This window comes from Trichoplusia ni, chromosome 26 (genome assembly GCF_003590095.1).
Source record: "Trichoplusia ni isolate ovarian cell line Hi5 chromosome 26, tn1, whole genome shotgun sequence".
Classification (NCBI taxonomy): Eukaryota; Metazoa; Arthropoda; class Insecta; order Lepidoptera; family Noctuidae; genus Trichoplusia; species Trichoplusia ni.
Genome location: NC_039503.1, coordinates 1,235,685 through 1,260,107, shown reverse-complemented (window position 1 = coordinate 1,260,107; position 24,423 = coordinate 1,235,685). Strand labels below are relative to the sequence as shown.

The following is a 24,423-nucleotide window of genomic DNA, read 5'->3' as shown; positions in this document are numbered from 1 at the left end:
CGCTTCAAGTCTATTTTCAAAACTATTTTTTTTAAGTGAAATGCCAGAATTTTTTAATAACTTATTTTTATTTAAGTTAGTGTCAGATTTTACTCCTAAATGTTAATGAAAATATTTCCAATAGTTAATGAAATCACGAGAAAAACATGTCTAAGCAGGTTGATTTTTCTGCGTAATCTGTTCCTTTATATAAACGCATAAAGTGTTTTAAAATAAACCGAACTTTTTCGGAATAATACCGCTTTTGAAGCCACTAAACAAACTAGAGTTTAATTCTCATACCACAGAAAATTGCTAATATAATTCACGTATCTTCTACTAAGGACAAATATGAGGCACTAAAATTCTTAATCTTGATATACTTAGACTGCTTTACATAGCTTCTTCTCGTATAGAGAAGGTTTTGAGCATTGATCACCACGCTAGCTCACCGTGGGTTTCAGATTTCAGATTCCAATATTTGGCATAAACCTGGTTTCATCACGATGCTTTCCTTCAATTCATTAAGAAAGTATATTCACACAAAAATGTCCCATTTCAACTCTGCCTGCGTTAAGATCGAATCTGCACAGGTACATATCTCATGCATAGAATAGCAAACTTTGACTTTATCAAGAACTAGCTGTAGCCTGCGACTTCGTCCCCGTGGGTAGAAGATATAAGTTATGACTTATAATTGCCCTATTTTTTTCACATTTTTAATTGTATCTTCGCTCCTATTGGTCGCAGCGTGATGGTTTATAGCCTAAAGTCTTCCTCGATGAATGGTCTATTCAACACAAAAAGATTTTTTCAATTTGGACCAGTAGTTCCTGAGATTTGCGCGTTCAACCAAACAAACTCTTCAGCTTTATACATTAGTATAGATATATTAAGTCTATAAAATCAACGGGGGTTAGTACGTCAAGAGATATTGATAAAATGATGAAACAAGGAGCCATTGCCTAAAAACGTGTTCACGATTCGACCACGCGTGGTCAATGCTCGCCTCGTAAGATATGCAGGGCTGATACACATTACATTCAGTTATAAAAATAAATATTTCATAATTGATTATCATATCAGAAAATGTTCAGCCTTCAAAATTCAAAATATTTTGAATTGGTCGTTGCTCTTAATGATAAGACAGGAATTTGGAATCGGAAACAAAATATTTAAAATGTAATAGTTTACATATTTATAAGTAAATAAAAACTTTACTGATATAACGGAAAGCAAAATTTGATAATCATTTGATTTTCCTTTTATTTATTTTTTACTTGGGTTTTACATTTGACCTAAAGCATTCTATTCATTCAAAAAGGTTCTAAATAGTACCTGTAACTGTGTACTATCTATTGTTCTTCCTTTTTTTAATACTCAATTTTAGTACGCACATATCCTATAGCATTTTATCCAGCCAATAATATCATAAATCAAAATAAAATCCTTAGCAAAAAGTTTCTATGCGATTATTATCCAGGAAAAACCTTCCCGGAAATCCGTTTACGTAACAATGGCCGTATATTCAGTACAGTATAGTTACTTACCTATATCAATACACATATCCGTCGTATTTCATAATAATAAGGACGTACTTGGGACCCCAACGTGTCAAGTCACGTTTAGGAGTCACACATCGGCACAATTCTGACTTTATCTCGCATCCAGTAACAAAGGCCAAGATAAAAAAATAAATTACTTACAACATTATAACATCTAGCGCTTCTCTATTAATTATCCAAAGATAAACATGTCGCAATAAAAAAAAAATATTGTGTAACAAACAAAAAATGTATCAACAAAACCGCCGAGTTAATAGCAATATTCTTACACAATGTTAACATCAACTGAAGCACAAAACGTTTTTTTTGTATAAATATAAGAAACTTTAGAGTCATACCGATCATTCCTGCATGCGTCGTGCACGAATCCACACCTCTAGTTGTTTTTAAAATCACAACCTAGTCCTTTTAGCTGGCATAAAACAATTATAAACCATTCTCCTTTTTTTGTCGATCGCGATTACCTTGGCTGTATAATCGTTGCCGTTGCACCAGTTGGCGCCAAACCGAAGTGTCAAAGTGACGTTTGAAAACGCGCGAAAGAGTCAATCCTTTTTTTAATTAATTTAAATCTTAATTCGTGAAAATGAGGGAGCTTAATGGTGTTGCATCTACTTTGGAGAAGAACGGAGTTATTGTGGCCAAGAAGAAGACCGAAAACGGCAATGGTGAGTGAAACATTTTTTATATTATCTTACCTATTTACTTTCGTATCCAAGAATTTGTACTTGAATTGTTAGATCTGACATTGCAATGATATAATGACAATGGCGTGTTTATAAAGTTATTATGCGATGGGTTAGACTTAAAAGGTGCCATGAGGTAGCTTATTATAGACATTAATCGATAATTTTTACATGAAAATTTGACGAGGTACAATACTTTACTTTTCTTTATATAATTAAATTACAAGTAACACTGAAAAAATAATTCCGTTGTTGTATTTAATTCTATAAGAATGTATTCCCTTAATATATGCTAAAATACGGGTTTTACAAAGAAGTCAATTCATATTACAATAGTTTTTATATTTATAATTAAGTAGTAGAGCTTTGTTTAGAAACTAATTAATTGCAACTTAATATTACTCAATACATAAAGTTAATTTATTTTACCAATTACTTATTGAATAATAAATTAAAAAAGATATTAAATCAAAACATATAAAAATATTGGAGCGAAAGACAACGAATAAAATAACAATTCAGTAAAATATTTGCTTCAAATATAATTCTAACTATTTTTTAGTATAGCACAGGTTTTACATATACCTACTAGAAATATAAAAAAGCCTTGATTGCGCAATCATATTTTTATGGCTATAAGCAACATAAATGTTAACTCTAAGCAATTTAGAGTTAGTAAATACCGTGTTTCAATTACTTAATATTTTTTAACATTTAAAACAGCTGTATTCTCAAAGTTTTATTTTTTCCATCAAGTATTTTTTTCAAAGAAAATTTACAAAATAATTAAAAAAGTACACCAATAACTCCATAGACAATTCTTCATTTCTTTGTTGTATCTATCAATTATATATTTCCGCATCGAAAATTTTAATTACCCTATTAGTTTTATTATTATTTGATAAGCAATTTCTATCAATGTTGCAATAGGCCCCACAGATCGCGCGCAACTCACTGCGCATGCGTGGACAAAATGTCGTCGATCACACGTGCGTGACTTTACTACGTTACAATATGATGTTGGCGGGAAAACCATACGACACTATGTGATTTTTTTCATTCATAAATTGTATTAAATGCATTCACAGCTATAGGCTGAGATGATGACTTAATGCATGCAGTATCAACATAAAACAGTAACAACAATCGATATTCAGTCATTAAATAACAAAAATGTGTTTTTTGACTATTGACTTCAACAAAATTAAAAAATAATAAATTAATTCTTAGAAAACTAGATCTCATGACAAAGAAGGATAATCTCGCAATTTCTTTCGACATCTACGCATAAAAAAAATATTTATACCTAAATAATCAGATACACATTCCTAACAGATGTTAATATACAAAGTAGCTTTTAATTACATTTAACCATAATAATAATTATCGTGCCTTTGATCGAGAATACCTTAATTTGAATTTTAAATCCAATAGGCTGTATACATAACGCCTTGTCCACTTATTAATTAGAATATATTTATTGACACCTGTCAAAGTCATTCTTGTAGAATTTCGTTTTTTTAATAGAATCATAGTTATTTCGATACCGCCCTAGTTCTCATTTTTTGGAGCTTTTCCATACATTTTAGCTCTGATTTACAACTATACCACAGTAAAACATTCATTAGGTCTTAGGCCTAATGTAAAAAAGAACGATATTATTTATCGTTATCAAATGTGAAAGAAACGTAAAAGTTAACGCGCAAACTATGTTTTTTTTTAATATTAGACAGGGCCCCGATTCTGCTATTTTACAATGGCCGATGAATGAATGGCAATTGGATTAAATTTGTAATTATTCCTATCATCTTAAACATTTCACCAATACCTACAATAAATGGAAGTTAATTGTATTTACCTTGACTGCATCATCCCATACTGAATTTGCAATCATTGTGTAGAAAAATGATTAAAAATGGAAATTGTAATTTTAAGCCAAATTTCATTAATTCATCGGCCGTTGTAAATAGCAGAATTGGGTCCCTGAACGAACTCAAAATGACATAAATACTCCAATCAAAAACCTATAAAGAAATAAAGGGAACTAATTGATTCCCTTAGTCAAAACAAAAAACATTTAATTATTAAGCTTACATATTATCTATTTTAAAATGTTGTGCAATACAATATATTGGGACCAATGTATTTTTTATTGTACTAGGCATATCTCTATAAGTTATCTTATGAAAACAAAAACTATCGAATTATTAGATAAAACTTTAGGCAGTAAGTCGTCGTAAGATGTTTCCGTGAACGCATGGGGTCAAGAAGTTATTATAAATATACTATTATTATATCTAAATAATGGGATTTGAATTTTCAATTAGAAATATTTAATAGTTGATGAGACATAATTTTAAAACTTGATTTTTTTTTCCGTCGGTCAAAACGAACGATTGTGTAAACATTTTAAGGAGATCATCAATTAAATCATTATTATCTTAAATCTTTTATTACTAAATCAATACTAAAATTAACATTTAACTAGAAAAATAACCTAAGGAATCTCTTATAAGCCAACAAAATAGTAAAACTTGATCTCTTACACTATCGCAAACAATTCAAAATGACGTCACATAACCGAAAAATAAACAATTAATTAAAAATCATTACCCTAGGTCGAGAATAGAAAAAAAATTGATATAGATAAAAAAAAAATCACGCAATACGTGTCGTACGACCACAATTCTTATATTTCATAATACATACAAATTATTACTATTTTATACAATTAAGTAGGCATTATTATAATTGATATTTTTTTTATTTTAAAAGTTTATCAACTGTAAGTAGTTAGGGTTATCAATGTTTGGTTGTTTTTTTTTCTATTTTTTTTTATTACTAGCTAGTCTTATTTGTACTATTTTAGTTTGATTTGTCATTTTGTTTATTTTTTCAACTATTACATAAATAAACATTCATATTAGTAAGTTAGTTAAGAAACTGAATTAAACAGGCTAACAGGAAAAGTTATGAAACAAAACTTTTGATAATATACTACTGATAACCTCCTGATAATAATGTAAGAAATGTGTTTCTTTTTTCTTAGAATACTAAAGATTTAAAATTATTTACATTTACTTAACATACTATACCTACTTAACATCCCACTAATATTATAAAAGCGAAAGTTTGTGAGTGTGTATGTGTGTTACTTCTTCACGTCAAAATTGCTGAACCGATTTTAATGAAATTTGGTATGGAATTACCTGACACCCTGGATTAACACATAGGTTACGATTTATTACGTGAAAATGTATTGTTTCTAAACCACGCGGACGAAGTCGCGGGTAACGGCTAGTATAACATAAATTAATTAGTTATATTTCTGTTTCTAAGATTTAAAAAGGAGATCTTGTTCTTCCTCCGTTAAACTTCCGAAAAACCGACAAGAATCTTCATAAGTTAACAAACTTAGTTAAATTTTAACTAAATCTAGATATATCCGTGAACAGACAATGTTCCGGCTAGTTAGTAAGACACGGTCTACTTAGTGAAGGCCGTACGATGATTAATCTGAGCAATTAAATAGTTAACTAAGTACTGTGACCACAAGTTATGTTTAACTAACTTATTTAACAGTTAACAGTTGTTTTTTTTCGCACTAAGTTAAATTGATACTAAGAAATCCATTTAGTAATAGTTCAAAGCATTAATTAAGAAAAAATCGATTTCATAAAGTTTCTTGCTGTGAAAGCCACATCAAAATCGGTCTTTTATTTCGGGAGTAAAGATGCCAAAGATTAAAATTAACCCGTGAAATACAAGGAAATCTAATTATACGTCAAAGGTGACGCTAACGTATTAAATAAAAATACATATTATTAAAAAAAATATCCTATACTATACAATAGTATGGATACCGTGTACATATCTAATAAATGTATGAATAATATTTTATAGTTTTTGTTTTAATAATAAAGTATGCCTGTTATATTAAATTACGAAGGATCAATAAAAACTATAATAAAGTTAAGGTCAAATAGTTAATAAGTAGTTTAATGATATAAAAAAAGAATAAATATATCTCATATACACATGCTTAATACGCGATACACGAAATGTTCCTTAGATGTAATTCTAAATGGTTTAAATGGTTTCAAATTATTATTAGGTTATAAACGAATTAAGGTGACGAATCCCTATCACCACTCACTGCACATACCAACAATAAATAAAGCAACGGAACACTAATATGTTTTATGATTTTCCATTTCTTAAATACATAGAACACATATTAAGTTATATATTCACAAGTTAAAATAGGTCAAGAGAACAATAAACCTGTGGTTTTCGGTTAACCAAACGGTTAAAGTTACTTTTGATAGAAATATAACACCTATTGGTTATTTGTCAGAAGCTTGAATTACGATTACAACTTTATTAAAACTATGAATGAGCAACAATTACCAGAGTCGCTAATTTGCTGAAATTTCGGAAAAGATCTCGTAATAGGGATGATGACTGGGTATAAAAAGAAAAAATCTCATTAGTCCCTCAGTTAGATAATTGAAAAATATGAGACACGTATTTTTTCCTTTTTCAGAAAAACTAGAATTGACAAAGATTAACTGCTTTAAAGTTTAGGACAGGGGGCTTGTGACGTAACGATAGAGTAAAATTTATACTCAATCGTGTCGTCACGCGTAAGTTTCATTCACTGTAATTTGGTCAATTTATGATTGCGGGACAAATTAAAAAATACATATCCATTATTATACAAAAAACTAGAAGACGGACACTGCAAAAAAAATTGTCATCATCCCTATTATTTCACATTACTGATTATGAAAATACATATGCCCAGAAGATTCTTTATATCATCATATTATAGTTTATAGATAGATTTATAACTGCAAATATACATAAAAAGTACTTAAGTCGGCATTTATCTCTTGAAAGCCGTAGCTGTAGGTCCGTCCACAGTAGCCACTTATGCTTGCCTGCACGAGGCAAGGGTGACCATTTAAAACTCTTTCGAGGGATTAAATTTACAAAAAAAAATGTTTCGCTGCGGTAATAGATTTTAGAAGATAAATTTTGTATTATGAGATAACATTTTTTTATTCTAGCCTTTTTTTCTATTTCACTTTTACTTTTACTTTCACTTTTATGTGCTTAAATTAAAAACAAACATAGATACAGCTATTATCACCTAGAATAGAATTAACCAGCAAAAATAGTTTCTCTCGTAAATTTTACAGGAAATAATTCGATAATTGCTTACCATATTAAGCATAATCAAGTTTACAACTCTGCCTATCTTTTCAAGGTTTACAGGTATTATATTAACAGAGAAAGGTCTCTAAGTAACCTATTTTGAGGTCAACACACCGCAAAGCACGTCACGAATTTCAGACCAAAACGAGTTATAAAACTTGATGTTAAGATTTGACTACACTGCAAAAGTATTTATAAATAAAAATACCGTCTTATCAGGAACCTCCGCTGTTCGAAAATAAGATTTATCAATATTTTCAAGTAATTTTATTAAGTACTAAATTTTAATCATCAATATTTTTCATGTACACTAAAACACAAGTATGAAATTAAAAATTACCCGACTCGCCTCATATCTTCTTCAGGTAACCTTTTATAATTACATCTTACTGTGTATTTTCTTATCACAGATATAATATCTTTTATACACAGTTATTCAAAAACATATTTACTTGATAAAAACTACACAGAATAACTGCGTTTTCCTCACTACAAAATCACCCTTAAAAGAAACACTAAAGTTATAAAATTACCAATAAAATGTATTTTCTGCACCTGTACTCAATTATCACGGAGAGAGTTTCTCTTAACTAGAATCTAATGTCTTTCATCGCGTCCTACTTGCAGTACTAATTGATGTCACGAACTTACAACGCCATATTTAATTACTTTGACATTGGAAGGCCTTATTTCAATAGAATAAGATACATTATTCATCTTTTTTCGTGTACCTACTCCTAAAACGATGATTTTACTGACACTAGATTCGACAGTGTTTATAGCGAAAAAGTAATTGTTTCGCTGTAATTTCACTGTTATTGTTTTTAGATTTTATCTGTTCGGTATGTTGGTGGAATAAGCGCATTTCTTATTTGTACAAAATAAAATGTAAACACAAGAAAACATCATATATTGTAATAACCCTCACCCCCTCGTTTGTCATGCTATTTATTGACAATCTATACTATTTTTTGACATTTTTATAATTTGTACTGAAAGCAAAATATTTCATTTCGTTCCATTTTGCCCGCAGCCTAACCGAACAGTCGCTTTTAACACAATGTCTTTGCCAAGGTCCCTCGTATAAAAACTTTAGCAATCCAATGCCTACAATAGCAAGGTGACAAATGATAAATATTACAACACTTTATTACGTGTCTTTGAAGTTCAAATCGTAGGTCAAACCTAACATTAGATTTTTAAATATTAAGGTATTAAAAATACATATCCTAAGAAAAAAATACATAAACGGCTTTTAAAAAATAAAATTTCTACAGGACACACGATTTATCGAAATCAAATGATATCTTTATACATCATAGTATTTCTTTTGTCCTTAATCTTTCCAAATATACTGGTCACCCTACACTAATCCCTTTTCGTATAGAATTACATAGAGGAAAACTTAATTCAAGCCTTTGAGCAAAGCTACGTCAAAGGGTATACGTTACTGACCTATATACATACATTGTACATTTCTATATGTATGTATGTATAAGTATTTGACCTAGTTCTGCTATTAAAGAGGTCAAATAGAACTAGAATCAAAATTCATGGTTCCTGTTTTTTATTTATGTATTTGGTATTGTCCAAAACTTAAACACTAGAGACAAGGACAAGACTTCAGCCCTTGTAGGGAAGCTTTGAGTATTGATCAACTCGCTGGCTCACTGCAGGTTCTCGATTTTAGACTGTCAGAAATCTGAACTCCAAGAGTCCTCCAGCATGTTTTAAGGAAGGCAACAAGAAGAGAAAAATATAGGGACAAACATCATTCTTCCTTAGACATACAAAATTACTCATATACCAGCATTCAAAAAAATTTATGCATAATATATCCATGTATCATACGATTCAAAATAACCTGAGGCAAAATACAACATAACACACACATCACCTATAGGGAAAACTTATGGCAAATATTAGGTAGGAATCCCCGTAGCTTGGAAAGTAAATGAAGTCACCTGTACCATGGGTTTCACGTCAAAACTGCACTTACAAAAGTGAACCTTAAAACTCATGAGTTAGGGTACAAAATCTGTGTCTACTGAAGTGTATTTAAGACTCTTTTTATTTATTAAAGTTTCTCCTCTCTGGGAAGAACGGTGAAGTTTTGGACTCAATGGATAAAACCTTACAAATGCTTCTCCTTTTTCCTTTACTGGACCAAAGAGGAAATTATAGCATTTTGCTCGTGTTCCTCGTGTCACATCTATGGAAAATTTTATAATTCAGGAGTTCAAAGGAAATTATTAAATTATTAAATGAACCAATTTTCACCTCTTTAAGGCTTGAAAATAAAAATAGATTTGCGAAACAAAATGACATTTACACTTACTGTAGAATTAATTACATGGATAATAACAATAAGTACATAATAAATGCCACTAAACGCTTTGCAAACGATCAATAATACCGACAGCTAACTATTTCCATACAAGGAAAAATACACGTTGAACCACATCCTAATTTTGTTTAAATACTTCAAAGAATTTACTAAGGAAGTAACATATATAATTACGTATCTAAGTATATAAACTGTACACAAATAAAAATGGCCGCTGTGTTTACAAAACTAAATTCACAGATGTCCTACCACCATGTCTCAAAAGTAAAATTATTTACGATTGTGGAAGCGTGACGGAGCACTACATCGCATATATTGTCGTCTCTTTTCCACAACGATAAAAGTATATCTTTAAATTGTGGTAGTATTTGTCGTTTTCTCATACTCAGAATTCAAATCTAGAAATATAAAACCGTTACCAAACGCCATGTCACGATGACGTTTAGGTGACGCATTTTGGCAGCTGTCATTATTGACATAAGAATCTAGTTTTTTTTTTCATGTCACTGGTGTTAATGAATGAGTGTTGATTGTTTTTACCCGACTGCGTCAGAGGGCTATGTTTTTCTATGAGTCGATTGAGAATTATATTGGAAAAGGGTATTTGGAAAATCTTGACATCTTAAATATTTACTTACTTCGGTCAAATATTCAGAGATCTGTCTTATGAATCCGATAAGTTTTTTTATTGTCTCAATATTGAAAGTAGCAAGGCTATTTATTACTTAATTATTATTATTATTATTTATTACTTATTACTTTTAAGGATGCTTAATAATAACTTATTAGGTATTTCCTAATAAGTTATTATTAAGGCTCCTTAAAAGTATTTATTAAAAAAAATACATCCATTCTTCTACAAAAAAAATCGGCTCTGTATCATAGCCCAAGATTCGTTAACGATTAATACGAAGTTTAATAAACGATTGCGAAATCACGGAAAGTTTTTCTCGCAGAATCAAGTAATTAGAGGCACAAAGGTCGCATAGATACGGTTCAAACAAAAAAGGCACAATAATCACTATATTTCATAACGATCTATAAAAACTAAATTTGTTTCTAGGATATACATACTTTTTGTACGTACCGGTCTATTAAAATGGTTTAAGAATGATTCTAGACGATGGTTTTCCTCCTTTCGGACTAAAAAAAGATGATAAATAGAGCCGTGATCGATAAAAAAAAGGATTCTTTCTTGTCAAGGCTGTGGAAGAGCTCAATTAAAAAAAAACTTCAATTGTAAGAAGGATCGCAATACTAAGGATACCATGTAAAGAGAGTTAATAAAATACAACTTTGCGAAGAAGTTGACCCATAAAATATATAACTATACAAATAGTTGCTTATTCTTGATTTAGTATTTTTTTGTTATTATAGCGCATATAGAAATACAATCTGTGAAACTTTCAATTGCTTAGCTGTAACGTTCGCCTGGTGACCGACGGACGGACAGACTATAAGCCTTAGTAACAGGGTTTCGATTTTAAGCCTTGGTTACGGTACCCTAAAAACTGCAATAAAACTGTTGTATTTTAAATTTTTGTAAACAAAATAACGACCAGATGCATTATTAATTTGAGGATATATCCCATTCTAAACCTAGAGACCTTTTAAACCATATTATTTGCACTAAAATGATAAAATAACCCTCATTATCCAACAAATAAAAAATCTTTTCGACCAATTAACACAATCTCACATAGCAACCAATTACTAATTGATAATTAAAATATCAATTACGATCGTTAACTAATGCTGCTTGAAAGACAATATTGCATAAGTTTTTTTTTATTTGCTTTATTTAATATTGCGTAATGTTAACGTAATAAATATTAAAAAAATATATAAAAAATCTAAATGTTGGTAAAGTTCGTAAAAAATATTGATTGATTATTATTAAATAATTAACTTGTCTCAATTAACTGACCTATTGTTTATTTGCCGACACTTCTTTGAATCATTTATTTAAAAAATAAATTGACTCTACTATTCGGTTTTACCGACTATCCACAAATCACTTTCAAAGATTAAAAGTCCAATGCAAAACAGTAAGTTAATCTAAATATCTGGCTACCTGTATTGATGAATTTATGCAAATGTGTTCATTAATTTATGCACCAAGATAACTAATCTGAACCAGTTTTGAGATACAACGGAACTTTCGTGTTGTTAAGGAAATTTACTCGCCAATTAAATCAAGAGCATTCTATATGTTTTTGGTATTTTTAACCTGCACCATTTTAAATATGAAAAAGCATAGATTTTCAATTTAAGAAGTAATCATTTGTTGTAAAGTAAGTACCTAGATGGTTTCTGCAACGGCATTTTAAGATGAATTATAAGACATTTTAAATATTGAAGAGGTATTTTTTGCATAAATCAATAATTCCTAATTTAATGGGAATCCTTCTTTTTTTGGCTATTTTTACGGAACTCTCTTAGTCCCGAGTCCAACTCGCACTTGACCCAGTTATTAAAACAATTCTTAAAATACATAAATTAAGGTTCAAGAGACTCTAGTGCTGAAAAAAAAACCATATTTTTACTCAAGGAAAACATCAAGAATTAATGTTTTCAAAAAAGTCATCTATTTCCACATTTTGTAACGTGATCCATCGACCAAAACTTTTAATTTCCTAAAAAGCCAAACAAAACCCAATTGCGAAACAGTTTGAAATCAAACAAGTGCCCAAATTAAAAGACCCATTAGGAACAATAAAGTAATCGATTAAAACCATATGATATCGATACATAGTCATTCACAACAATTTATCGATTCTCAACTTTTGACGCATGCGTAGTTAGCGCAGGTGAGGTACAAATATCATCTGTTGAATGTGCCGCGATACATTCGGTTCAGTCAGCCATTACAGACGGACAAGACACCTCGTCCACATAAATTTTATTTAATTTTCTGTGTTCTGTTTATAAAAAAACCCGCGAACCGTGAGTAAAATGACAGAATTTGATCGATTCCATTTTTGAAATACGTCCGCTGTGTTTATTGTGACAGTTTTGTTTTCTTTTTTTGCTTTCTTGACGCAGTAAGTATTGTTGACATTATGCCGTTTTAATAAAAAGGTGATTGCCTTCGTTAAGCGATTGATCACGAGTTATCAATGTGATTTACTTTTTATGCAGTTCCGTTTCCGGTATTGTGTCTAGGTCAAACGTTGACCTAGGCTTGTATTATGTTAGTTACTTGCGTAAGTACTTCAGTAATCAGATCGTTTTGAGAAAGTCTCAGATTTTTGCTTTCGTATTTTTTTACGAGAATTAAGGTGTTTTCTTAGAATGTACCAACTCAGCTAAGTAAATTATTTAAATGGGTGCGAGAACCAATTACCTCCAAAGTGTTTTTTTTTTGTACAAATCGGCCGGTACATTATTACGAAATATTTGTAGGTTTCCTTTAATAAACAAAACATAATTATTTAAATAATAATTAAAGTTAATCTTCATCAAAATGTATTTACTAAAGCATTGTCCTATCAAAATTTCAAAGTATCTAATAAGACATTTATCTATTAAGGCAAATCATATTGAATAGCTTTAAAACGACATTAAAATTATTTACTTGTATTCGCGTAACCATTTATTTATCAAGTTAATTATATGTGTCCAGTTACTATTAACGAAAATCCCAGTTTAAGTTATTTGGTAGAGTCAGCAAATATACGTAAATTTAATATTGTATTATTTTTAAAGCAATCTTGTTTAATATCTAAACTCAATTTTTGTCCGACCCTATATAGTAAATCATGAATAATCCTTATTTAAATGCTTATAAAAAATAATTTTATTCAAAATACTAGCAACTTGCTACAATGCCTAACAAATCCGAAAAAAATAAACAGTAAACTAATCTTATTTCCATACCTAAATCACATAAAACCTTGATTATAATCACAGTTAATTATACCGTCATTATAACAAACAATTTAATTTCTTATTGTTTGCGATTTCATTCACAAAAACAAATAAATATTTTGTGCTCTTATCGTTTTAAAAATCTTCTGCTGAAATTATATGTTGCTTAAAATCATCCTTGTATTCAACAAAGCATAATATTTAATTTAAAGAAAACCTTTTCGTAAATGCATTTAGAATTCATACATTTTAAACTTAAATCTAATATTACGAATTCGATTATTCTTATAGCAAATCACTAAACGAATAACGTTTAAGTTATGGTCCAGTGAAACAGGAACACAGTTAAAAAAATTGTTTTCATTCCCCTTAAGTTTTCTTTTCAAAACTCTAGGGTTTCCCGGCCACAAGATTTCGAAACTCATAACCAAAGACCCCAACATTTGAACGACGAAACCTCAAAATATTTCAACACAAAATTTTCCTATCGCGGCCCTTTGCTGGCCATTCAAAATTCCCCTTACAACATCCAATAAAGAAAAAAATATTAGGTACAATTAAAACTCTGAAATTACAAAATGAGGTCAAAGTATTTATTCAAAATATTCGATACCTACGCAAATATTCAGTTTCATTAATTAGCGTATTATTTTTCAACTAAAAGGTTATTGAAACAAATGCTAAAGCCTCCAGGGGTTCAGAAACGTGGGCGGATACAAAGAAATCTAAACCCACGTTTTTATACATTCGTTAGAAATATTGAAGTTATAATTGGTACAGGAAAGAATCAACTCTTTTTTTTTCTTTGATCTTATTGCTATATTAAAACCAATTAGATCCTCTAAGATATACTATTTCGGTTAATGTTCTTGGTTATATAATTTGGATCGTATTTTCGGGAATCGCGAATTAATAAAGCTTTTTCATTTAAAAGTCATAAAAAAAATATATTCTGCTTAACGAAAATGATTATTTATTTTCTACACTATTTCGTTTATTATCTTATTACAGAATTAAATAAAGGCCATAATAAAATCAGCTACGGCAATAAAATACGATGACACAATTATTACATTATACCTTCATAACTTAAAATAAAATCCCCAAATTAATCGGTCATAATAATTTCATGTAAAAACCAAATAAGAACTAAGCTAAAATTAATTATTGCCTTTTTTGCTGACTCTACCAAGTGCCCGCAAAGGACACGCGTTCACTTTTGAGACAAGGACATTAGGTACCAGTGTTAGAACTATAACTATTTAATTATTATTATTCTGCTAACCGTACGTACACGTACTTCAGTGAAAGGTGTTTGTCAAAATCGATAAAATTTTAGGTTATGTCTCTTGGCCTATTTTTTTTAACTTATTCAATGTATTTCAAGTCTCCTTGCCTATATGACAAAATGTAATACTTCTTGTAATTTTTATGTCTGAAATTTAATCTAGTCTAGCCATATTTTTAGTTATAAAATGAGGTTAACTTGTAATGCATATACGGCAATATAATAGCTACGAAACTAGATCCCAAAAACTGGTTAGTTAGTCTAGATATCTAGGTATCGTGTGTCCGTAAAGTCTACAGTTCTATTCCTAGGTCAGGTTATTTCTCTACCATGTTTTGACATTTCCACAATTCACCAAGCTGTAGACAATAGAAAAGTTTATATACCACAAATCGATTAAGGTAGATTAAAAATGTTATTATCTAATAAAAAGCTCATTATTTATTATTTATAACCTATAAAAACAACTTATGATTAAAGCTAATTCCGTATGGTTTATCCAAATCCTATTACGATTCGAAAAAAATAATATCTGTCACGTTTGACATAAATTTACGCGGGAATTCACGACATGTCAATGTGTAGGCAAAGGAACTACACCACACATCCTATAACATATCCTGAAATAAATTAATATTAATTAATTTATGTGAGAAAATACCAATGAATATACTTATGCAGGTTTTAAGTTTATAATTAGCATAATTTTATTTTGATTTAAATCTTTGTAATTTTATTGTCTGGTATCATGCTATGAAAAATTACAGGGCTGCCTTAACTACAGACTATTAATAAAATACTTTTTTAGACTCAAAACTCAGTAGCTTTTTATTTATCTAAATTGATTTATCATCTTTAGTAACATTGCGTAATAATGATTAAATACTTTATATGACTCGGCATTGAAACGACTATTAATGTTTTTCTGTAATTTAATAGTTCTTCGTAAATGATTACCCATACAAAAAGCACATTCAAAAACAACCTCCTCCCTACAATGTCGGTTAAAAAATTTCTTAACTTGTTTACAAATTAAACATCTGTTCGTCATTTAAGTTTCTAGATCATATCGCGATCTTTTCAACTCACGCGCAGGTATTTGATACGTGATAAGAATTTTAATTATTTTAATGTCGTTTTACATACATTTTTAGGTTAATCACTTTGACAACCACTTTCGTTCTTTTTTGTTCGAGATTTCTCTTTTTTAATGTTATTTATATATTGGGGTTCGGTTTACAAAGACCCCTTTAAGATCAATTAGTATTAGGTCTATTTCTTTAGCTTTGTAAGGAACTTTGAGATAGTGAGACAGACTCGATTATTTCTCTTTTTCTAACTTCATAGCAAGATTAAATTTCAAAGACTTAAAAAAAATACTTCAATTCCCAGTCAAAAATTGAAAACTCTTGATTTTTTATTAGTTTTACGCAACATTTGTAAGTTATTTAGATCAAAGTAATTTTAATAGATCAATAACAAAGATCAAAAATATAAAAAAAATAAAGGTCACTAATCAAGTTCACAACAAACAAAATAAACTAGATCAATTACCGTAATTACAAAAAACCGGAAACTAAAAACCGTACACCTTACCGCACATCACTAGTTTTAAACCCAACCTTATGATAACGGGATAAGGTTCACTTCGAATATGATTTCGACAAGTAATGTGTGGTTTATTCTACTGAGGCCTCGCAATTGACCTCAACTTTCATTTGTAGGCAAACGAACCGATAATCTGAACAAGGTTAAAATTCAAAATATTAACAGCTACCAGTTTTATTAAACTGTATCAAATTTTATAGTTCCTTTACTAAATACTTGTACAGAAAAGAGAGGAATGTCGTACGGTTTGTTATACATTGCTGGTTATGTTATAACAGTTTTGGTGTCAAAGCTGCGCTGCCCCGCAATGTATTGCAACAGGGCGATATTCTCGCTTTGACCAAATAGGCCTTATTCGATTGCATAAGTTCTTATTAATGTAATAAGTATTATTTCCGCCATAGATTGATATTGAAAGGAGATTAGATTTTTCTTTTAAAGTTACATGAATAATTACTCCGGAATGGAGTAAGACCCCATAACTAGGATAGACTTTAAATATAAAATTCATCAAAATAAGTCGGAACCTAATACTTTTTAACATCGGTTAAACAGCTAGATAATGATAGCACTATCAAACAATACTGGAAACGAACTGCGCAAAAATGTAATCACAAAAAACCAAAAAATGTAACATTAATTATAATTAATTCAAATCCGGAAACTAATTAAGCAATTACTTCAAAAAAGCAATTAAAATCAATAAAGAAAAGATACGATTGTATTTCATAACTCAAGCGTGGGGTTATCAATCAATATTGTGGTATTAAAATTATGTGATAACCTAAGAGGTCTTACAAATCAGTCGCTCTCCACAATCCACGCAACACGGACGTATTTCAAAAACAAAAATTCGACAAATTCGAATTTATTTAAAAACAAACGACATTTGTAGAAAACAAAATGGCCGCCGTTAACGGAAAGGATTCGGACCCTGTCGTACCACCTTCGTCTTTAATCCGTCGCGTCAGCTCCCGTTCAGTTCGCAATTCAATTTCGGAAGAAAAAGAAAATTGTGAAGGGCAGGTCAAGGGATCCTTTGTCAGTAAATACAAAAAGGCACCTGAGAACTTAAAGAGTTTCCATTTGACTGATGCGGAGAGCGAGTTGGAAGTCCCTGGTACTCCAATGACTCCCAGAACTTCGACAACACCTGGTTTGTATATTTTTAAGTCCAGCGATGTATTTTATTCGAAATTTCGTAGCTATATAATTTTTAATATCTTCTTTATTTTTATAACATAACAGTTTATTGTTGTATAAATCGTAATATAAACTACTGTAACATTATCAACAAAAGTATGCTCCGAAAACATTTTATCGTTTTTCAATTCTATGCTTTTTACTCTCAAATACCGTACTTTAAAACCACATACATTGCAATATAAAGCGTATAATTAAATCCTGAAAGAAACTATTTTTTATTGTCTGTTCATCTGTAAGTACATATATCCGCAGTTAACTCAAAAACCACTCGATCGTTTTTCATAAAATTTTACAAGAACGATAACAAGACATCTACTTCAAATATCATGACTTATATGTACATTATGTATGTAAATATTGTTTCTTAAACCTTCAAAGTCTCAAGGATTTCTCGATACTTTCAAAATAATAATTCCTTTGTGATACGGATTCGTACACACGGTCGGATTGTTTATTGTTATAGTTAACGCACATATGTTAGGCCTGAAGGTCTTGGACCAATTAACTGAGATCGCCTGTCTTGATAGCGTGATAAAAAATCTAGATTTTTAGATTTTGCTGAAACAATGAACTAGGAATAGTTTTATTGATAAATGAAAATTGGTATATGTAGATAACTCTTTATTTACAAAGTTTAAATAACTATAATTTAAATAAAAAAAAACACATTTAAATTGGTCACAAATTACTCTTGATAACCATTGCTTTTTGTCTATTCTTCATCGTAATTGTCACATTATTACCTGAGTAATGAAACATGAAACATCTGTTATCTTATTTTTTCGCCTAAACGCTTATTCGTAATACCAAAATGATAAGACAAACGCTATCATTCCATATATCTGCATCTCTGTCTAACACAAAAATCTAAAACGTGATACAGGCTTCAATGCGTAATTACAATAATTATTTGAACTTTATAAACACGCAACTTTACGGATATATTGCAACATCTAATAAATAAATAAAAAACTTGAAATTAGTCGACAAACATTGTTGCAACAAAACTTATGCATTGCGTAAGATTTTAGGCGTTTGGCGCTGCTTAGAAAAAAATAACATAGGAACTTGGACCTTGGTTATTTTTTTTAAGGTATTCTGTTTTAATAATTCTAAGGCACCTCTGACAAGCGGTGACTGTAAACATAGTTACGAAACCTATCTTTCAACAATCGTTAACTTCAATTAAAGAGCCAGGAAAAAAAAAAACTTCAATTACTAACGCAAATATCTATGAAAATGATATTTCAATAAATCACGCTTTTCCTGTCATCTCCAAAAATTTAAGCATTTTAAAGACGTTGCCGATTGTAGATCTGACTAAAGAAAGAGACAAAACCAGCATAGAACTGACAGTTGACTTGACGGATTCCAATCCCAATCCCCGCTTAGGACAACCGTATGTGTGATCCACAAATGCTTGTCCTGACTGTAATGCTTTGTGCATGTGACTTAAATGCTTGCGAAACTCACGTGTCCGGAAGACATATTCCTTCTTCTAGACAGAGTTGTTTGTTGCGTGGAGTTGAATCAGCATTTAAATAGATCAATGAACCAGAAATTTTCCGATATAACTTATATACTTTGCCCTACATGAGCACAATCAATTTTGCAACAAAGTAACGCGATGCTACTATACTTCCAACAATATTATGTAGACAGATATAAAATTACATACCACAATCTCAAATGAGTTATATTTATGGGTCATTGTATTTCAGTGTGTCTCAAATAACTATTGCTTAGCAACCACAATGGTAATTTAATAGTTAATAGAAAATTATTATAAAGACTTAAAGAAATGTATTGATGGATGAGCTTGACTCCTTCAACAGTAATCCTGGATAGAGAAAGAGAGAGGAGCATTTGCCCTCCAGTAGGTTAGAAGAGGATAGAAGAAACGTTCAATCTTACCTTTGATCGCTGGACCCGTGATCCCAGTTTCAGTAAAGATATCTTGATAACTTAAACGAATTTTCCTGGAAGGAACCCTACAGATTTTGGATCTTGATTTTTTCCAAACACCACAAATCTTCAACAACATATTCTTTTGATTCCAGGTCACGAGAACTGCACCTTCCACCATGATCTGGAGCTGGACCACAGGCCACCCACCAGGGAGGCACTCTTACCCGACATGGCCAACTCATACAGACTTCTGTTGACCGGTAAATACCTTTTACCTAATGATGTAGATACAAAAGGAACTGTCTCGCTTTCTGTTTCTGAGATATGCCATCGATGCCACTGAAAAGGCATATCAACCAAACACAAATTAGGAAACCTAACATTAACAAAATTCTGTCTAACAAAAAAAATAAAATATGTATACCATAAAAATGTATACCAATACCGTAACCGTAAATAAAAATGGATACCAATAAAACAAAAGACAGTGTTAAAAATGAAACGTTCTCGTCTTCAGGTCTTGGAGAGGACCCAGAGAGGGAAGGTCTTCTGAAGACTCCCGAGAGAGCTGCCAAAGCCATGCTGTTCTTCACCAAAGGCTACGACCAGAGCCTTGAAGGTATGTCTACGTTTTGCGACATTAAGGAGTATTGAGTATTGAGGTAGAATGTCAAACTTATGAACTCAATAAGGCTGCTTTAAGCAAAACGTCGCTCTCTTACAACCCCCCTTAGATACGGAGAAAAAAATCTTATATCTGATTAGAATAATATGAAACGAAACTATTGATTTCAATGCGTCATAATAGTAATGCCTGTTGTATTGAATTATCGTCAGACCGATATTAACTATGCCTAATTAGTAGCTTATCCAATTTAATTTCTCCATTATTAGCCGGTCATGATCAACATTTTTGTCATGATTCATTTATGACCTATACAATTCGTCGTATCGTATGCTACATCACATAAGAATGGAAAAAATCAAAGTATAAGAATGATAATTCCTTTTCATCTTTTTCAATAAAAACATTGAAGCAATTCGTCAGGGTAAGCGTTCGGAAAAATGTAACTTATCAACAGACTCTGATCCACACAACACTCTAAGATAAGATGATACTGCCATTCTTGAGTAAGATCCTAATGATATTCTTCTTGCAGAGGTCCTAAACAACGCCATATTCGATGAAGACACGGATGAGATGGTCGTCGTCAAGGACATTGAAATGTTCTCGATGTGCGAGCACCACTTGGTGCCTTTCTACGGAAAGGTCTCCATCGGATACCTGCCTCAAGGCAAGATCTTGGGATTGAGCAAGCTGGCTAGGTAAGAAGAATTTCTTACCTCCATCATCATCATTAATATCATTATCAGCCCATATTTTTCCACTGCTGGATATAGGCTTCTCCAATTGCACGCCATCAAGATCTATCTTCGATATATCTTTCGTAGTTTTTTTTTAATTAAAAAAAAAACTGGGAAAAATACTTACAAAAAAAAGGGCTAAATAATGAAACTTTATTATCTTAACCATTTCTTAAATCAGTCAAATTATACCTACCTTAGAACCCATCAAACGATATCGCAAAGATATCTCACCTTATGCCTTAAGCCAGACACAGGCTTTGAAATGGGTAGAAGTAAACTATTACTTGACTCTTCTTCTCCATTCGCATACCATTTTGGAACCATAAACCTAGATACATTAGATCACAAATTTTACGCTTCCAAAGCACCATTTTAAGGTCCTCTTAAATTCAAACTATTTCAACTTTGAAATTGTCGTTCCAATATCTCCAAGCCATCACCTATAATTGAACTGCCTTTTTTCGGGGAAATCAAAATCATTTCAATTCTGAAATCTTCAAGCTCCAAGCCATCAACTCCAATATACTTGTATTCCAGGATCGTGGAGATCTTCTCCCGCCGCCTGCAGGTGCAGGAGCGGCTCACGAAGCAGATCGCCATCGCCGTCACTCAGGCAGTGCGTCCTGCTGGAGTCGCCGTCGTCATCGAAGGAGTGTAAGTGTCTTTATATTGTACAGGATATCTGATCTCAACCCTAGTAGCAAAAGCATCTATTGGAGGACTACAAGTATAAACAGCTTCCCTAGTCCCAAAAAGCATTTATTGTAGAACTACAGGGATTTTAAACAGGTCCAAGGTATTGCCAAATGTTCTTTTGGACATAATAATGACGATTTGCTAACGACGGTAGAGCCCTGCCAATGGGTTGACCTTATTTTATACCACTCTTATCGACGTAGGATTTTAAAAATAGAAAACTTAACTTATTAGCTGTGCCCGTGAGGGTTATGATGGTCAATTTTATGGTCTAATCAGGAGTTCTTCGATTTTCATTCAAGTTTCCCTACGAGGCAATTAAAAATTATTGAATTAAAATCCAAAAATGTCTATGTCCCACGAAATCTATGTTATCCCGATTTAGAATCAGAAATTTGTCCATCTAAATCACAAATGATACAGACACTTAAATAAATAGAGCAAAAACTATCATCACTTTACGAAGGTTAAATTCAAGAACACTGGCCTCACTAAGTAATACTCAGAACAAATTGTTTTTACAATCGCTTACGTAGAAATGTAAGAAATGACGGCATCGCAAAACCGAATTATTTATTTTCCATTGATTTGACGTACAATACAATGCACTGAGCGATTATCTTAACGACTCCGCATTGCATTCGATCAGATGTTTAGCTTAACAGTACTTGTTAGTTCGAGTTGAATGTACTAGATGGCGCTGTCTCGAACTAACCAAGTAGTTTCTCGTCAAGCCAGTAGATGGCGTTATTTTAAGATCAATAAATGATTGCCTACTAAGAGTTTGTTACCTTATGTGATGTAAGTAAAGAATAGAAAAACAGTTAGGTATATGTAATTATGGTATTCCATTAAATTGAGCCTCATCTAATTTGGAAAAAGTTCTATAGTATGTACAACAAAATTTCTACTTTCTAATCTTATGTCCCGTAGGGCTACCTCCAAAGTGTTTAAAGAGACTATCTGTTAATATACTTTGTCTCCTAACTAGCTCAGGGTTCAATTATCAACTTTGACTTTCAAAATCATATAACCCGGACTTAAAATAACTTGTACTGCCTTACTGAAAACACCTTCCTTCTTTCCAGCCACATGTGCATGGTGATGCGTGGGGTCCAGAAGATTAACAGCAAGACGGTGACCTCCACCATGCTGGGAGTCTTCCGCGATGACCCCAAGACGAGAGAGGAGTTCCTAAACCTTGTACACTCCAAGTGAGAAACAAAAACAACTGACTTTCCCTTGAAACGTTCGTAATATTATTTTTTCCCAATTTTCTATCTATTTTTCGGATATTCTACTTTTTCCTTTCTCTATCTATCACTGGGTCTATTTTTCAATTTAGTTTTTCGAAAAAATAATGTTTCGAGCGTTCACGTCGCGTGGATTATTTAATTTTTAAGTTAGCACTAAGTTATTGCTTTTTATTGCTCATATTTGGTGATTTATTATACTTAGAACAATTTCTACTGAACAATAACTAATATGTTGCAATTTGTTCTTTGTTATTCATTCAAAAACTCGAAAAAATAGACACAATTCAGCAAAACAGTATTTATCGATATGGAAATAGGTATTAATTTCTCAAAGAGACAAATAAATACTGCCTTACTTAGTATTCTGTATTTATATTATTTGCTATTGTGCTAAGTTACATTTTTTTTCTTTGTTATAATTTGTATCAAGCACCATTTTCACTGTAAACAAAAAATATCTGCTTTGCATGACAATAAAAAATAATAAATTAATATTTATATTAATTTATATTTCATTCTAATGGGGAATGTGATAAATATATATATTGCCCAACTTATCACATTTTCCAAAAAATAAATTATATTTTATTAAGAGATTTTAGTACAAAAATAATAATTATAAAAAATATTTTATGAAATTGTATCGAGATTTTTTGGACCAATTAGTTTTTATTTTTACAAAAATCTCAAGCACAAAATGGCTGATGTTTGACATTTTTGTATATTTTATTTTATTTTTATTAGAGTTTTAATATAAAAAAGATGCCAACAGCCGAAATCGTTGCCTTAAATGTAAAATGTACGAATTTTTGATATGTTTTAACTATATCATGATTTTATAAATAAATGTTTTTTATTTTAAGTTAATTACGCTTTTTATTGCACACCTACTCTTTACTTACCCACACAGATCAAATCCAAACATTATTTTTTCATTTTGACTGCGAATGTTAAAAGACGCATAGGAAAATCATGAATCTGAACCAAACCCAGAACAAATCTACGCAAAAAGACTACTACGAAAATGAACCATATTTAATTTGACAACGCCTTTGCAAATACAAATTATGCTAGAAAACGAATTTATTCCATTCTTATTAAAAACCAAGTAGTGGTGATATTACTCTGACAAACCAAGAACATTGATGTATACTCTTGAAGTGATTACAATAATTCGAATATGATCCCGCGGTAACAAAAAACCGCGATAAAACCCAATCTAAATCCTGGTTATAAACTATCTGTTCACCAATTTTCGTCTAAATCCGTCTAGTAGTTTTTGCACGAAAAAGGAACAAACATGTCATCCATACATACAGACTTTCGCTTTTATAATATAAGCAGGATTACCTGTCAAATGTTTCGTCTTACAACGGACAGAGTATCGAGTGGATTTAAGTACGTTACATTTTCCAGAAAGCTACTA

The 24,423-nt window shown here is 31.0% G+C and overlaps 1 protein-coding gene across 3 annotated transcripts; it reads left to right on the top strand.

Annotated features, from left to right (window-relative positions):
• The first annotated feature begins 1,795 nt into the window (after positions 1–1,795).
• On the top strand, positions 1,796–23,290 carry LOC113505607 (GTP cyclohydrolase 1). 3 transcript variants are annotated; one of them, XM_026888393.1, is made up of 6 exons: positions 1,799–2,212; positions 19,830–19,937; positions 20,195–20,296; positions 20,838–21,003; positions 21,583–21,699; positions 22,830–23,290. In XM_026888393.1, exons 1-6 carry the CDS (start codon positions 2,131–2,133, stop codon positions 22,957–22,959), a joined length of 705 nt encoding a protein of 234 aa, XP_026744194.1. In that variant the 5' UTR covers positions 1,799–2,130; the 3' UTR covers positions 22,960–23,290. The 3 variants fall into 3 exon arrangements, with proteins under 3 accessions (XP_026744195.1, XP_026744194.1, XP_026744193.1); XM_026888392.1 differs by lacking the exon at positions 1,799–2,212 and adding an exon at positions 17,274–17,719; XM_026888394.1 differs by lacking the exon at positions 22,830–23,290 and having other exon boundaries at positions 1,796–2,212; positions 21,583–21,703.
• Positions 23,291–24,423: the final 1,133 nt, after the last annotated feature.